Genomic DNA, 16,682 nt, shown 5'->3' with positions numbered 1-16,682 from the left:
TACCTGGCAGACCGATTCAGCTTTGTGTTTGGTCATACTGGTCCCACTTGGTCATACTGTACATTAACTTTAAAATTTATACATTTTTCCTGATGAATTCCTCAGTTTACCATGAGTTTGGTTAAATGTGTTATTCAAAAAAGAAATCACTGCTCTGTGAATAAAATTTGTTTTGGGAGATCTATCAAAAAAATCTTGAAAACAATGTGTGCTCCCTGATCATAGGGGCAATGGAAATGTGTGACCAGCTTGCTGTTCTTAACAGTATAGAAAATTACAAATGAGAAGTTAACAAAAGTGATCCATCTCATAACACCATCAAACAAAACAGAACAGGAATTTTATTTATTTTTATTTGAAAACAACTAATTTATATAAGGGGATTTAATATCAACAACTCTGTTGTGCAAAATATATAAATGCACTGCACATTATATAAATTAGGAAATAACTTGGACATACAATTCTAAACAAGAAAATTAACAAAGATTAAACAACAAAATCGTAACCTTAACTGTGTGCCTATTATGGGCCTGATTCACAATTTATGGTTGTTTTTTTTTCCATAAATGGGCCTGATTCACAATGTTTTTTTTTTTGGTTTGGAGTTTTAAACTTACAGCAAGTTTATACACAGTACTATAGCATCTAATTCAATATTCATACGACATTCAATTTGTTGATTAAATAGGCTATAAGTGTTACAGTCTGACTCTATGGCACTCCCTTTATATTTGTTCTACGCCGAGACAAAAAAAAAACAATAAAATGTAAGGGCTAACCATACCTTAACCCATCATTTTGGGTACACAACTTAAAAATACAGCCTCTCATAGAAAAGGGTGTGTGTTCATCTAAAACGACTCTACCACACCCTTCCCCAGAAATAACAACAGTCTTACAAATTACTTTTTTTTTCTAAAGGGGAAATTAGTATTTTTTGCTTTTTTTAAAAGGTACAAAATATATTCAGTGAAATGGAAAATAAACACCACGGTTTATTTGCCTCAATTTTATTAATTTATTCTACAGTACAAAGATTCACACACCAAATATTGTAAAACCCTTAAACTTTGTAAACTAGTTTCCTTTTTGTAAGCAAGTCAATGATGAGTTAAAAAAAAATCGTCTGCCAGGCCAGACTCTATCACAACCACCTGTACAAGTAAAACAGGGAAATTGAAGCTTTTTTCAGCTTTAGATTGCAATAAATCACAGTGAGAGCCAAGTTCTGTGAACAAAGTTCTTTACTGCAGGGCTATTTTTTTTTTTTCTGAAGCACATGAAAGGGATCGGGTTTATTTTTATTTCAAGGAAAACCATAGTCTCTTACTGAAACCCAACCAATAGAAACCCTATGTCTGTTGAAAAACCTCAAATAGAACTCTGTAAAAACATATTTTCCTCTGTATTTGTAGAAATCTTAATGATCTTAATAGGTACCTTCCACGTATGGAAAGTGGTAGTGCAACAAGCTGCAGGTAAGTTAGTCTGGTTCCATAAACCTCTTAGCTCTGTGCAAAGACAACTCAAGGCTTCAGTAAACAGGAACTCTGTTAAAGCTTAAGTGGTGCTTTTTCTAACAAAACCCCCCCCAAAAAACAATAAATATGCAAAAGTTACAGTAAACAGTCCACACTCTTCATCGATGTCTAGGGGATGGCTGGCATGCCCTTTGACCTTTGAAGTCAGTTAACTATGAAGCTATGAGTGAATAAAGAGGCATTCCAAAATGACTTCCAATTTGGGGCATCAAAATAGAGCTACATTCCATGTCTAAGTCACAGATTTTGGCTTTGATGCCAGTCCTCCTGAAGCTAGCTTTCTTACTTTTTCTTTTTAAAGAAGCTTTTTAACTTGGATGACTTCTTAATCTTGTCAACATCATCACAGGAGTCTTGTTTCAAACTATTTATCTTCTGTTCCTTTGCTACTCTGCCCTCAATGTTCAGTGAAGTGAGAGAAGGGTAGCAGGTTTCTGAGACAGGCAGCCCACTGGGCAGCTGGCCCAAACTGTAAGACTTCTCCAAGATGCCATTGTAGACCATCTTGCTGGCAGGGCTGTAGACCATGCTTTTGGATTCAATGACACCCACAGAGTCAGGGGAACCTTTGGACTGATCAAAGGATGTTGGTGAATCTGTAAAACTCAGTTCTTGATCAAACAGCTCATCCCTGGAGGTTTTTCGAGAAGGAACTTCCTGAATTGTGCTTGGAAACTGTTTTCTTCCTAAAGAAGAGTTCAAAGAATCACTATCTGACCATGTATCCTGCATGTCCCTGTAACAGAACACATAGCATTGAGTTTTTAAGATACAGTTACTTGGTTCTACAATCCTAATCATCACAGTCAAGATTACTCAAGATTATTTAAGGCCTATATCTGTCTATTTGATATTTAACTGCGAGGAATCCAGAGAGAATACAAGTAATATATTATTTATTGAACTATATACTAAACAATAGTAGCATAGCTTTACAAAATAATCCCAGTAGCAGTACCCTGCAAGCCAAAACAAATGTTACTCTGGAGGTTAAAATCAAATTTTAAAAGTTTCTGCTAATGGTTTTCTGCTGCTTGCTTATAAAAGCGATTTAAAATGGCCATTTCATACTGCATCTATTAGCAACCCGATGTGTGAGGGGAAACTGTACTCTTTAATGCACTTAACACCAAACCAGTATGAGAACAGAGCTTTTCCATGACAGCATGTATGCGTCATTTTTTATTGTATATTAAAAAATATATAATAACAAACAATAGGAAAAAAAACATATTTGTTCCCATACAGTACATACCATTTTCTCTCTGCATTAAAGTTGATAGCATCCTCTTCCTCCTCTGTGCAGTAAGCTGGAGGACAGCTGGCCATTGACAGAAGATCAGGATCTGAGGAGAGCATGACAGGCTGGGCCTGTGCAAGTGAACTCTTTATGCTGCGCCATGAGCGGCACTGGCTACTGCTTCTTAATGAGCCCACCTTCATTAGTGGAGCTAAATAGGGCAAAGGTGAAAAAACAATTAGTTATCTATTGTTGGTTACACAATGCAAAACACAGGCTTGTTAGATTTCTGCTTTCTAACAGGTGAAGGTCGCCTCAGAACTCTCCTTGAAATATTAGCTTTTTTAATGTAAATGTATTTTAATGTAAAGTGTTTTATTAATTCCCCATAATGCTTTACTGGGCATGTTTTTAATATTGACAAATAGTACTTTCGAAATACACCCTTTTCAGTAAGTTTAAATTCTGTCTTAGATTTCTCTCTCATTTAAATTAGCTTGGTGTTATAATGTTTTATTAAACAAGAGACTAAAGTTTAAAATAGTAAAACAAATTGTCCCTTTACAATAATACTGTAACAGTAAAAGGTGACTATAGCAGGATATCGTCAGGAATGAGACTCGGACAAGAAAAGCTGCAGTTTAAGCGCTGCTGCACACTTTAGCCACAAACAGGAACAAATAAACAGGCACAAGGGCCAAAAAAAAAAAGGTTTAAACAAAACAGTACAACAAGCGACTGTAGGCTGGGCTTTTGCCTTCACTGAAGTTTTCCAAAACAGTATAAACCCAGTTCCGAACTCACCTGCACACCTAAACAAAGGCTTTTCCCCTCCTTAAATACCAAGTGGCTATAGAATAATTAACCATTAGTATTTCTAGGCCTCCTTTCCTGTCGCATTTGCTCCTGTCACATTTGACCGCTGTCCCTAGTTTGCATACTTGGAGGCACATAGGTAATGCTTTTTTTTGTGATCAATTTTTTTTAAATTTAATTAAAGAAAACAATACAATACACAAAACAATTAGACCCCTACCCCCCCGATGGCAACTCCCACCCCATCCAACCCACCCCGCCCACTCCAAGAAGGACCCTAGAAGCAGAATTCAGTCAATAACAGGTGAAGGTCTGTCCAGGAAAGTCTTGATAAAGTCTGAAGCCGACTCCCAGGCCCACACAGTCCCCTCCCCGGCCCCATGGATCCGAGCGGTGGAAAGCTCAAAATGAACAATGTCCAGGAAAGAGAGAATCCATTGACGCCAGGGAAGGGAGTGGGGGGGCTGCCAGCGAAGGGCTATCATTTTTTTAGCTGCAGTGATGCCGGCTAACCAGATCCGTTTTTGATTAACAGAAAGATCAAGTGAAGAGTCATCATCTAATAATAATATTTTAGGTGAACAAGGAATCTCACTATCAAGAATAACAGATAGGGTTGTAGAGACCTGCTTCCAGAACACAAGCACATCAGGACATTCCCAGACCATATGTAAGAATGTACCTACGGTACCCTAGGGACAGAGCATGCAGAGGGGAGTAGGGGCCAGTTTCATATGACATCTTTTGCAAGTGGTTAAGTATGTTCTATGAAGAAAGTTGAAGTGGATAAGCTGATGATTAGGATTCTTAGAAGCTGTCCTTAAATTATTCCATACTGTGACCCAAGATATTTCTTTATCTACAAAGGATAAGTCCCTTTTCCAAACAGTATTAATCACCAAAGGTTTGTATGATGCCTGGAGAAGGAGGGTATAAAGTGTGGTCACCAAGCCCTTTGATTTTCCCCCCTTAACTAGAATACTGTGTAATATGTGTGAAGGCAGCTCGGTACCCCAGGGCACCCCATAGGCACGCATTGCGGAATGTAGACGAGCACATAGGTAATGCTGAAATGCCCCATTGTGAACATTGAAAGCACAACGTCTTTACAATATTTTAGCTCAGAAGATTGTCAAAATACCTGTAACTACACTACTGGGAATGTCTGACCTTTTTCCTATGTTATCATTCTACATGTGCTTGTATGCATCAGATGTCTTCAAGACAATCAAACACAACTTGAATTACACTATGCAACACAATTTTTGTTCCTGGGTAGTAAGTGTTATTTCCTAATTGCTTATGCCTTAAAAGTATAGAAAATGGCTATTATTCCCCACAAACTTTGCTTTTGTGACCAGACAGTGATATTTTGAAATTCACCTATTTCCAATGGGAAAATGGGCGAATTTGTGTCTTTTCGTTCACATAAAGTCAGAAAAAACAACATATGAATCCAAATTAACATGTATTTATACTAAAGTAATACAAAAATGACTACAAAAGATTTAGAAGTGAGTAGTTTTTCGAGATTTACGATTATACTGTAAATCACTTTCACGAATCAGCCCCCAAATGTAGTCTCCCATCATGTTCTCGTTATACTGTCCTTGGTAGCGGCGTTCAAAGTCCAGTATATCCTGGTGGAAGCGCTCGCCTTGCTCCTCCGAGTACGCTCCCATGTTCTCCTTGAATTTATCAACATGAGCATCAAGGATATGGACTTTGAGGGACATCCTACAGCCCATTGTGCCGTAGTTCTTCACCAGAGTCTCACCCAGCTCCACATAGTTTTCGGCCTTGTGATTGCCCAGGAAGCCCCGAACCACTGTGACAAAGCTGTTCCAAGCCGCTTTCTCCTTACTAGTGAGCTTCTTGGGGAATTCATTGCACTCCAGGATCTTCTTTATCTGTGGTCCGACGAAGACACCGGCTTTGACCTTTGCCTCATACAGCTTAAGGAAGAAGTCTTGAAGGTACTTGAAGGCTGCCGACTCCTTATCTAGAGCTCTGACAAATTGTTTCATAAGGCCCAATTTGATGTGCAGTAGTGACCTCAGCACCTTCCGGGGGTCCACCAGTGGCTCCCACTTGACGTTGTTCCTCCCTACAGAGAACTCGGTCCGCTGTGGCCAGTCCCGCCTGTGGTAGTGCACCTTGGTGTCCCTGCTGTCCCAAAGGCAAAGATAGCAGGGAAACTTGGTAAAACCACCTTGGAGACCCATCAGGAATGCCACCATTGCAGCCTCTTGATGCCATCTCAGAAAAATGCAGATATGTATCCACTTAGGCAGCTGGAACTAAACTGAACTGGTGGGCTTAAGGCCCCTGTATTTATACTACTATTTATATTACTGGAAAGTTCTAGAAAGTTCTAGAAGTTACTCCAAGTTTACTCAGCACTGAATCTATCTGGAATGTTCTGGAAAATAGTTAAATTTCAAAATATCACTGTCCTGGTCACAAAAGCAAAGTTTGTGGGGAATAATAGCCATTTTCTATACTTTTGAGGCATAAGCAATTAGGAAATAAAACTTACTACCCAGGAACCAAAAAAAAAAAAAAAAAAAAAATTGGTTACATGGTGTTATCTTACTAGTTTAATAAGAATATGTTTTACATATAGTAAAACCAGTATATCATTCAGTTAAAAATTACAATTACATGGTTAAGAAATGCTGATTTCAATCTTTCTAAATTTTGAATATGTTTGTGTTTAACCCTTTGCGGTCCTATGTCGGACCTGGTCTGACATTGCAATTTTCCCTTTCCAGTCCAATGTCGGACCCTGTCCGACATCATCAAAAAGATGTAAAAAACAGGTCTCTAGTCGTTTTTTCTCCAGAAAAAGCTGAGAAAACCATTCAATGGCCGAGTGAGACCAATAGGAGCCGAGAGAAGCCGGGGAGAAAAAAAAAAAAGGGGGGGGGGGCGTATCTCATGAATACACATAGCCCCAACACCACATAGACAAACACGGACATAAACAAACAAGATAGCTACTTCTGCATCCAGCGCTCAAAAGAATATCACAGACATTTGCAGAGCTTTTATTAGGTGTTATAATAATAAAATAATGACTTGGATCGCATTATTGAGGCATTTGGTGATAAAACGAGTGATCAGGAGGTGATTTATCGGTATGTACTACTATTACGAGGTATGTAAAAAATATGGCGAACAAGGGGTTGGGCGGGGCTGGAGATGCAGTACTGAGTGTCCTGTTGATATGCAGTGCCTTTTAAACCTGTTTTACTGTGAAAAAAAATACTTTTAAACAGCGCGTCTAAAATAAACTGCGTGTGTGAAAATAAATTGGACCTGACGCGCCTGAGACGTGCTGAATAAATGGACCGCAAAGGGTTAAAAGTAAGTAAAATGCCAGGCTTGGACCTCTTTTTAAAATTTAAACAAATAATTTAATCTTATCTATCATAACTATACAACTCCTTGGATTAGGACGTACTGGGAAACTGTGGAATGATTGGAGGAGTATCTTCGTCTAAGTCATCGACTCCACCAGCAATAGGGTATGGTGGGACGGAGACTCTTGGCATGACTACCCAGCTGTGTTCTGAGTAGAGCGTGGCTGTCAAGGTGGGTAACCCTGAGTTGTGAACTATCGGAAAGCCACAGAGCTTCTCAATCTGCTGCCAGCGATGTAGACGCTCACGCAAGCAAGCTGTTACCTCAGACAGCGCTTTTCTGAAAGCAAAAAAAAAAACATAGTCCGTTTAACACATAAAAGATAGTTGGTCTTATGGTTTAAGAAAAGGTTCTACAATTAAACATTCAGTATTTCAACTGATTGACCGCAGCAGACAAAAAAGTAAAGTTACTCATCTTACTTTGCTTCAAGAATTTTGTGGTCAACCTCATCCAGAGAGGAGCTATGGGCTACATGTAGTGTCCCAAAGACAGAACTCCTCTTCTTTTTTATCTTCTCTGCCTAAAAAGGAATTCACAGAGACATGTAATACCAGTGGTGTAGAAAACTGAGACACACCACAAATCTAATGCCTGGAAGGTGGAGAGGTTAAGTCTTGCAACACCTTTTTTATTTACAAAGTATATACAACAAAAGTGCACTGCAATGTCTGTGCGGTCATCTGTGTGAGCCCGATAATGTGTTTCTTATCAGCTAAAATGTGATCCCCACTGTGGTGTGATACATCTATTTTTTTAACCATACTAGAGATATTGAGGAACCAAAAATGTGCTTTTTTATGCAAAACACTAAACACTGAAGTTTTTTTTTTCTTTCACTTTGATTAGACAGTTGCAAGAGGAATTTAGTCATTGGTCACCCTACACAAGGTGTAACTTACATAGTTGTTTTGTGAAATGTTTTAATAAAAAATTCTAGAGAAAGTCACCCTGTTTGAAGCTGCAACGTGTAATGCCTAAATGCTACACAGGTGTTGTTGTTTTAGACACAACATTAATTTGTTTCCCAAAGGCAGGGGTTCAAATAAGTGGTCTTCAGGTTTACAGGTATTACATTGATCCCAATTCAGACCAAAACATTTCTGATGGAATAAATCACCTGTAAAACAAGATATGTCATAAAGGGAAAAGAAATCATGGTTATTTGAAATCTGGCAGCTTGTTTACCTCTTCCTTGGCGATGGATAACTGCAGTTCAGCATTCTGTTTCTTGATATTATAGTACTGCACCTCCACCTCATGTGTCAGCTGGAGCCACTTCTGCAAAGCCTCAGCCACTGACCAATCCCCATGCATTTCAAACTCTTTCTCTGCCTTCAATAGTGCCATACGGACCTACAAATGAGTAAAGACAAGCAAGTTTATGTCATAGGGAAACATTTTCCCAAAGTGGGGGCAGCAGCACCTACAGGCCAGGGGTTCAATACTTGAACACGAATGCTGCTGTCAGGGCTTACTTTGAATCTAACACTTACTACCTTGATGTTAGCTCTATTGTACATGTATAACATTTATTCATTAAACAACAAAAAGGAGGATCGTAAGAAAGAGTCTCACAGTCAGGATGCCTCATGCCATGAGCGGCCTTGAGCCAAGTTAGGTCTAATAAACATGTATTAACTCTTTCTTCCCAATTCCCAACTTTTTTAATTTATATTTTGTTCCTCTGGCAATAAAGTTACAAGTTTGACAACAAGCTCTCATTTCACAATCACTGCTCTTAAATCATGTCATACCATGCTGTGTGAAATGTCTAAAGACATTTGTTTTGGTACACATATTTTTTCTATTGCTGTTATTGAAACCATTAGTGCAAGAAAGACATGTTAGCAAGTTACTAAAGCGACCTAAACATTAATATTTATACTGCAGCTCCATCTGAGCGGTTTTTATGGTATTAAGAAAAATATAAAACAACAACCTGTACACTTCTCTGTTTCAAAAGTGGGACCAAAATCTGTTTTTTTGGTAGCCCGGGACAGGACAATATTAGTTGTGGTTTTCCCTGGATTGCTCAATTGTAGCACAGTTTAACAACTACAACATATAGTGACTCAAATTTAAGTCTTATCCCATGAAAGCCTTGTTATAATGTGCTGCAGCAAGATTTGTACAATCTAATGCTTGCTGCAATCTGTACCTGAACCAGCTCCTCTTCTGCATACTTGAGCCGGCTCAGCTCACTCTCTGCCCCCTCCCTCAGTGCCCGCAGCCGATGCGCTTCCCTCTTGGCATCGCTAATCTCGTCTTTCATCTTTTGCTCTAGATTTTGCTTCTCCACAGCAACTGTTCGATTTTCCTCCTGGGCTTTTTCAAGTCTAAATGAGACAAAATGAAAACAATAGCAGGAAAAAGACAACAACATTTTTTTTAATGAGCTTGGGGCAAAAAACAACCTGCTATATTTGGTTCCTGCTGTGGTTTCTTGGTGTCATAAGGCAGTAATATGGACTAAAACCAGAACTCCTCATTAAAAGCCATGCTAGTAGTCCACTGTCTTTCAAAAACACACTATACCAGTACGCTATACTGTACAATAATTAACCCTATTCAAACATTTTTTTAAAAAGGCAAAGCAATATTAACAGAGATAGCTTTAAACAAATGTAACTGCATGTCTGATTAAAACCTGCTTACCGTTGCTGTAGCTCTTGAAGGCTCTGCTCTGCGCTTTGGAGGCTTTCTAAATCTTTCATCATTTTTGAAATGTGTTCCTTAGAGGATTTATTTTGAACATAAGCAAACCAGCAGCCTCCAACACCAATAATAATAGAAATCATCAGGACAAAATCCTTCAGCCAGTTGTGGGAATGACCTTAAAGACAAAATCTATATGTTTATTTTCATTTGCAAAGTATATTTTGCAGTAATATAATTAAAGTTTGATTCATCTGGTGCTGGCTGTACACAGGTCTGGGATAGATAACTCCACTCAAAACTGCACACTGCTCAAACACTACATGAAATAAAACTCAACTCAAACCAGAAAACAAATCTAATGTAAAATATCTCTGCACATTTTTATTTTGTTTTCAGTATAAAGGCTGATTTACTCATACACAACTAAAGTGAGGCGAGACGAGTGACACAAAAAGCCAAAAAATTGCCTCCCATTATTTCAATGTGTCCACACCACACAGCAAGGCAACTTTCCTTGATCACTCTCCAGTGATTTTTTTCCATCTGTACTCACTGCAGCTGTACATTGTAGCCAATCACAATGAAGCAGCGAGTGTGGGGAGAGGAAAATTGTTTTGTCAATCACAACTGCACTGGAGGAACATTTCACTGGCAACATGGCAGTAGCAAGTTACAGAATATGAATATACAGTTAGAAATGCAGGGCAAGGGGCTCCTGAGTGGCGCATCCAGTAAAAGCACTCGCTAGAGTGCTGGATGCGCTCTATAGCCTGGACTTCGCCGGTTCGAGTCCAGGCTATTCCACAGCCGACCATGGACAGGAGCTCCCAGGGGGCGGCGCTCAATTGGCCGAGCGTCGTCCGGGGGGAGGGAGGGTTAGGTCGGCCTGCTCCTTTTATCACCTCACTTGCCTCTGGTATGTGTGAATGCACCCATCGTTCATCGCACCAAACGCAAAGCTGAGGTTGTCCTTAGACACTGATTTGTAAACACTTTGTTTGCCCTATCGTTTCGCCTCGCCCCAGTCTTGCTCAAGTTGTGTATGTGTAAATCCGCCTAAAGACACTGAAACAATTGCATTAGTTATTCTGTTGTTTTATTCTGTTATCTGCTTTTTTGTGTGCTTAGTGCTTTTTAATAATATGGTCTGGGTACACAATGTTGTGAAATTCATATTCTACAAAAAGAAACTCTGGTCTTTCTGGTAGCCCTGGAAACTAGATCTGTCTACTACATTCTATTTGCCTCACTATACCATTGTCTTTGATACTGATACTAATTCTGGCATTGCCAAATGCAACTCCTGCTAAAGCCTCAAATGCTCATTGATTTTGGCTTCTAACTAACTGTGCAGCAGCATGTGGAAACTGTCCTGTCTGGTTAGAACCTAAGAAAAGTGAAGAGAATAAACATTCCCTATCCACAAAGTAATTTTGTGAAACACACCATCAGCTGCGCTGTGTATACTGTAAGGATATGGGGCATTTAGCTTTAGTGCTGCTTTCAGTTTTCAGTGTGCATAGCAAGTTGTGGTATTTATTTGCATGTCAGCCCAAAGCAGGAGGCTGTTTGAAATCGGTCTGCTGTACTGAAATCAACTAAAGGCAAAATACTTGATTTGTAGGACATTAAATTAAAGTTTATCTCAAGAGGAATACAGTGCTCCCTCGCTATAACGCGGGTCTTGGGGGACACATAATATGAGCATTGTAACCGAAGAGCGTTATAAACAGGGGAGGGGGTGGGGGCGCCGCGGGACACACAACACACATCTAAAATACAAAATAAAATAAATCCCTCTCTATTAATGCACATACAGTGAAGCAAAAATGTAACTTTCCGTGAATTAACCATGGATAAAGCACCGTGTAATCAACGCTATATTTAAAAAAAATAAAAAAGGTAACATTCCCACTCATGGATCATTTTAACTAGCAGTGTTTAAACTATAAATAGCCTGACTAAACGGCAGTCGGGAGTTCAGTTCGAAGCGACAGACAAGCAAACTAAGTCCGAAGAAAGCGGGTCGGGAGAGGGGAAGAGGGAATGGGCTTGCCCTAGGTTCGGCTGCCGGAGCGGGGCTGAAGCAAAGCTGAAGCGTCTCGTCTCCTAGAGAAAGCTGCAGCTCCTCTCACAGCAAAAAAGTAGGAAAGATAAGCATACAGTAGGCCTAATATTTATTTAATTATAAAACAAATACTGAATCAGATGTCTGTGTTATAAAGTGCCACCGCAGCTTTTCTTCAGTTCAGATACTGTATCAAAAGGGAGAGACAGAAACAGAAGTTAGACTGAGAAGTTGTTTGTTTCAACAACACCGGTACTGTATTTACTGTAGAAATATTGCATGAATCACTAGTATAGGGAATTGGGGGACATGCTGTAGGAGCGTTCTATCCGAGGAGCATTATAAGCGAGAGCCTTATAGCGAGGGAGCACTGTACATGATGTTTTTAATTTAGGATTGTGACAGTCTGGCTTGAAGTGACGTCACGGACCAGGAAGGAGCAACACAAAAACAAAGGCAGCAAAGGTGGGTACGGGAACAAGACGCGTTTGCGCTCGGCTTTTAATAATAAATCAAATAATAAACAAAACACTTACACAAAACAAAAGGACTCGATGGCCAAAATAAACGAACAAACAAATACCGTGTGGTACAGCGGTAGCAGTTGCTTTGGGTGTATTCTCTCGCTCTATAGTACTCCTGTCTCTGGCTCAAAGGAAAAATGCCCCGATTAGCCTGGAGCGGGTTCTTTTAAGCTGTGGCTGGAGCCTTAATTAATTATCAATAAAACAATTACCTTGTTGAGGCTCCAGCCACATTCTCACAGGTTTTTAAATATAAATAATAAAAGACACAGCGCTTTTAACTGCGCCGCAAACAAAAATACAAATAATAATAAATAGGGACGGGACACTCCGCCACAAGGATCCATAGAAGGCATGAGTACTCTTGAAACATTAAACTGACTGTTATCCCTAGTATAAAGATTGGCTTTGCAACACACTTGTTTCTTAAATAAATCAATAAACCAAATAAACTAGCTTATACTAACGAAGAGGGGGGCCAAATAACACAGCATCTAGGGCCTTGAGATTTAGTTTCTGCTTGTGGCGCTGATCCAAGATTTTCAACTGGGACGTCATAAATGCAGGTTCATTAGCAGCAATCCTATAACAAGAAAAAAACAAACAAACAAACAAAATCAATGAATACATACAATAGCCTTATACTTTTACTTGCAATGTATTGCATGATGAAAGTGTGTAGAACTTCATCAAGAGTTTCTAAAAGCAATAGGTTTTCTTGCCTTTCAACCAGAAACCAGTCTGACCTACGTATAGTATAGAGACTGGAATAAAATAATTTTAATAACATAAAACTACTCAGTAAAATAACTGGTTCTGCAACAGATTTTTCTTTTTTATACAGTTACATTTTTTATTCTGAAAGAAGGAAATCGTTTTGCAAATGCCTCAAAATAGAGTGCATATATCAAATAGTTACTGGTTGTTTTTATAATATCCATTTTACATTCAGTCAATAAATAATGAGTAACATGTGGCTAATGTGTTTGGTTGTATTAAATAAAGTAATTATTTATCTTTGAGAGTTCAATTTTCAATATTTAAATAGCAGATATCAATCTTCAAACCAGGTAAAATGGTTGACACTTCTAGTGTTTAATTAAAGTACTTCTATAATCAGCATCCATTGCTGGTTCTGTTGTCCCCTGCAATATAAAATAAGAACAATACAACTTTCACTCGTTCTGTTTCTTGAAAGAGATAGAAATCAAAGGGTATAATCATGACTTCTATACATGGATTAAATTATTAATGAATTACCATACATTTCTGTTTGAAATTCACTTTTAGTGGTCACTGAAAAGTAATCACATTAGCCTGTTGCAACAGTCAGCAGTTTTATTAAGGACAATTAATTCTAATTTCCTACCATTAAAGAACACTACATTTGGGGTTCCTTGGGGTAATTTTAAAAACGGTGTTTGGAATACAATATTTGGTATGTTTCGGATTTGTATCAACTTTTTTGACAGCCAGCTCGAAATGTATAGCCTGGTGTGTTTGATTCAGTGTATAACTAATGTGTTTCTTCTGCAAGCTTTTGTAGCTCTGTGTTGATTTCTTTCATTACCAGCAGTCTGCAGTGTTGAGTCAAGACATACAGAATTCTTGACAATATTCCTTCACTTCAGTAAAATCAAACAGAGTAAGAAACCTAGGTTGTACTCCAAAAACACTAAACATAATTGTACATTGATACACAGGACATAGATGCAGCTTTTCTAACTACCATACAGTAGATGCAACCTTTTTAGAAAACTGCTACTGCTGTAAATACAAAATTAGAGCTGAAAGGTATAAAAAAGGCCAACATCCTTTGCAACAGTCAGGGCAGTGCAGGTTCGCGCTGTGCAAAGTCGCCGGTCTTAGCTGGAGATTCTGGAGGGAGCATGTTTTGGCTCTGGTGCTCCCGCAGGGAGTGTTTCTCCTCATCACGCTACAGCGGACCCTACAGGCCAGGTGCCTGGTGAGCTCAGGTGGACAGCTGCAGGGTTGGCCCCACGCTGACACATGTTAGAATCTTATTGGACTCATATTACTCAAACTGACTTACAGGAAATGTGACAAATGCTTTATAAACCAAGATAAGTTCAGTGCCAAGCATTGTGTGTGTGTGTATTTAGTGTAAGATGAGCTAGGAATGTTCTACCAAAGTGACTCACCGTGGCAGGGTGTTACCGTTGACTTTGTAATCCCTAAAATTGGTCTCGTACTGAGGCAGTTCAACAAACTCAACCACCCACTGCACTGTTTCTTCCAATGTCCAGTTGTGTACTGTAAGAAAAAGATTTACACTTGTTATTATGGATTCAAATAATCTGTTTCATAAATGTATGTAGCTGACACAAGATGTTTATAATACTGAAAACTGTAGTTCATGTTGCAACAGAACCATTCAAACCAGGCATAATGTGAATCAAGACCAAACTGAGCTATTGTTAGCTAGTATTAAACTATATTAGTAACAACTGTATACTACACTATTGTTTATATATACTGTAATATTAACCCATTTTGGTTCTAAAACTAGAAAGGAAAACTGATACAACTCAGGAAGAAACCTTACATAAATAATCAAAAACCTGGTTCTACTGTTCCTCTCCATAGATTATTTTTATATATACATACAGTCAAACGTGTATTAAGAAACCACTCAAGGGACAGTCTAATAGTGGTCTCTTAACATAGGTGGTCTCTTAAAAGAGGGCCCATAACTTTTTTATTTATCTCTGACATGCTTTCCTGTAATTATGTATGTCTTACATACACTATAAAAGCCAGCAGATGTAATATGAACAAAAGGAAGTATGTAATTTAATAACATTCATTTAGATAATGCATTTACAAAACAAATTATTTTGTGAAAGTAATGAGTGCTTGCCTTTCTCAGGTCACACAAAATGTTTTAAATTCTTTGCAAATTTCAATGCCTGTGTCTGCCTTTCAGGTACGTGTTGATTCATTGCATCCTGAAACCAAAGCCAGCATAAGCATATGATCTTTTTCGATTACCGCACACATTGTTTTCATACTCTCAAGTATGGCTTGAATTTTTCGTTGTTTATTTTCCTTTTAACGGTTTGCCTTTAAGTCTTAAGCCGCTACATCCTAATTATGAAAGCATTCTGTTAAATTAGCGGGAATGAACAACACAACACGAAACTGACACATTGGAAGCTACCTAGTTCCCAGGCAAGTGCGAGAACGAAATGCAAGTTACAGTAGCATCTGGGGGAAGTGATTAATGTCATTGCTTGCTCTTGTGTTCGAATAATGAAGACGGTGAGACAGAATCAGCAAGTCAATCAGGACATCAAGGTAAAAGGAAGCGACTTTGTTTAGTAATTAACAGCTTTTTCTGAGTTTAATTAAGATATTGAATAGGCGCAAAACACGGTCACGTGAACAAAAATAAAAACCTAAAACTTCAAGCCCTAGTTCTTTCCGTTTCAAAATGCTGTATCTGCGTCTTTCTAGTGCCAAATTTTTCAGCAGTTTTTCTGGCACTTACTGTCTTTACAAGTTTAATAACTTTAATTCTGTCCTCTAGGGAGGACCTTTTGTTTCTCCACGTTTTCTCTCTTCCTTTACAAGAGAGCGCTGTTGTTTTATTGATTACGGATAAAAGACCGCTAAAATGGTTACCGTATTCCTTTGAATTTTGCAGGGGGGTGACTACTTCTGCAAACCACTGTATATATATAAAATACAGTCGTCTCCGGCTAAGAGAACACCCCTCAGGAAGCAAGTGAAGTGTTCTTATAGCCAAAGTATTCTCTAAGATGGAGAGTTAGCCACCAGACACAATATGAATAAAGCAATAAATAAATATGTATTACTTGTAATGATGCAAGTGCATCAACTGAATAATCAAAAGAAAAGCAATAGGTAAGTGTATGTTAATATACTATACTAATAAAGCAACAGACAAACTAACGTTAATAGACTAACTATCAAACTATATTAACACAGCACCCCTACACACGTTAAAAAATGCAGCAGCAATATACAAGACATGCACATTATTTCAATTTTTTTTTAAATTAATTTTCTGCTTCCAAACATAAAAAAAAGACAAAATAAGGTAAGATATAATACAGAAACAATGACGGAAAAAGAGTCATTGAAAAACTGTATTACTATTTGGTGACATAATTGAAAATAAAATAAGTAAATAAATAAATAAATAAATGTATAGGCTAAATCATCTTATTAGCATTACCTACACGTGTACAGCATATAGTAAACAAACAAAAGTACCTGCATTAAATACAGGACCCTACAGAGAGAGGAAAGAAGAAAAAAAAGGAAAGAGTTGGGTCTCAGACTATTGCGAGAAAGTGCACTCAACAATAATAGGAGTTAGGGAGTGGGGGCTGTAAGTTGTAAGGTATCGAAATATG

The 16,682-nt window shown here is 38.3% G+C and overlaps 1 protein-coding gene across 4 annotated transcripts in view; it reads right to left on the bottom strand.

Annotated features, from left to right (window-relative positions):
• Positions 1 to 335: 335 nt before the first annotated feature.
• LOC117420710 (stromal interaction molecule 2-like) overlaps positions 336 to 16,682 on the bottom strand; it is a 99,977-nt gene continuing 83,630 nt past the window's right edge. For 3 of the 4 annotated variants that reach the window (XM_034034250.3, XM_034034251.3, XM_034921059.2), the window contains 9 exons: positions 14,442 to 14,553; positions 12,747 to 12,862; positions 9,685 to 9,862; positions 9,188 to 9,365; positions 8,215 to 8,382; positions 7,449 to 7,549; positions 7,067 to 7,305; positions 2,800 to 2,995; positions 336 to 2,280 (listed from right to left, as the gene is read on the bottom strand). In XM_034034250.3, coding sequence (XP_033890141.2) covers positions 1,827 to 2,280; positions 2,800 to 2,995; positions 7,067 to 7,305; positions 7,449 to 7,549; positions 8,215 to 8,382; positions 9,188 to 9,365; positions 9,685 to 9,862; positions 12,747 to 12,862; positions 14,442 to 14,553 — 1,742 coding nt within the window. In that variant the 3' untranslated portion in view covers positions 336 to 1,826. The remainder of the gene's footprint in view (positions 2,281 to 2,799; positions 2,996 to 7,066; positions 7,306 to 7,448; positions 7,550 to 8,214; positions 8,383 to 9,187; positions 9,366 to 9,684; positions 9,863 to 12,746; positions 12,863 to 14,441; positions 14,554 to 16,682) is intronic. The other variant, XM_034034253.2, reaches the window with a different exon arrangement.

Source organism: Acipenser ruthenus, chromosome 1, assembly GCF_902713425.1.
Source record: "Acipenser ruthenus chromosome 1, fAciRut3.2 maternal haplotype, whole genome shotgun sequence".
Taxonomy (NCBI): Eukaryota; Metazoa; Chordata; class Actinopteri; order Acipenseriformes; family Acipenseridae; genus Acipenser; species Acipenser ruthenus.
Note: the sequence above shows the minus strand (reverse complement) of the source record. Positions and strands in the feature narration are given on the sequence as shown.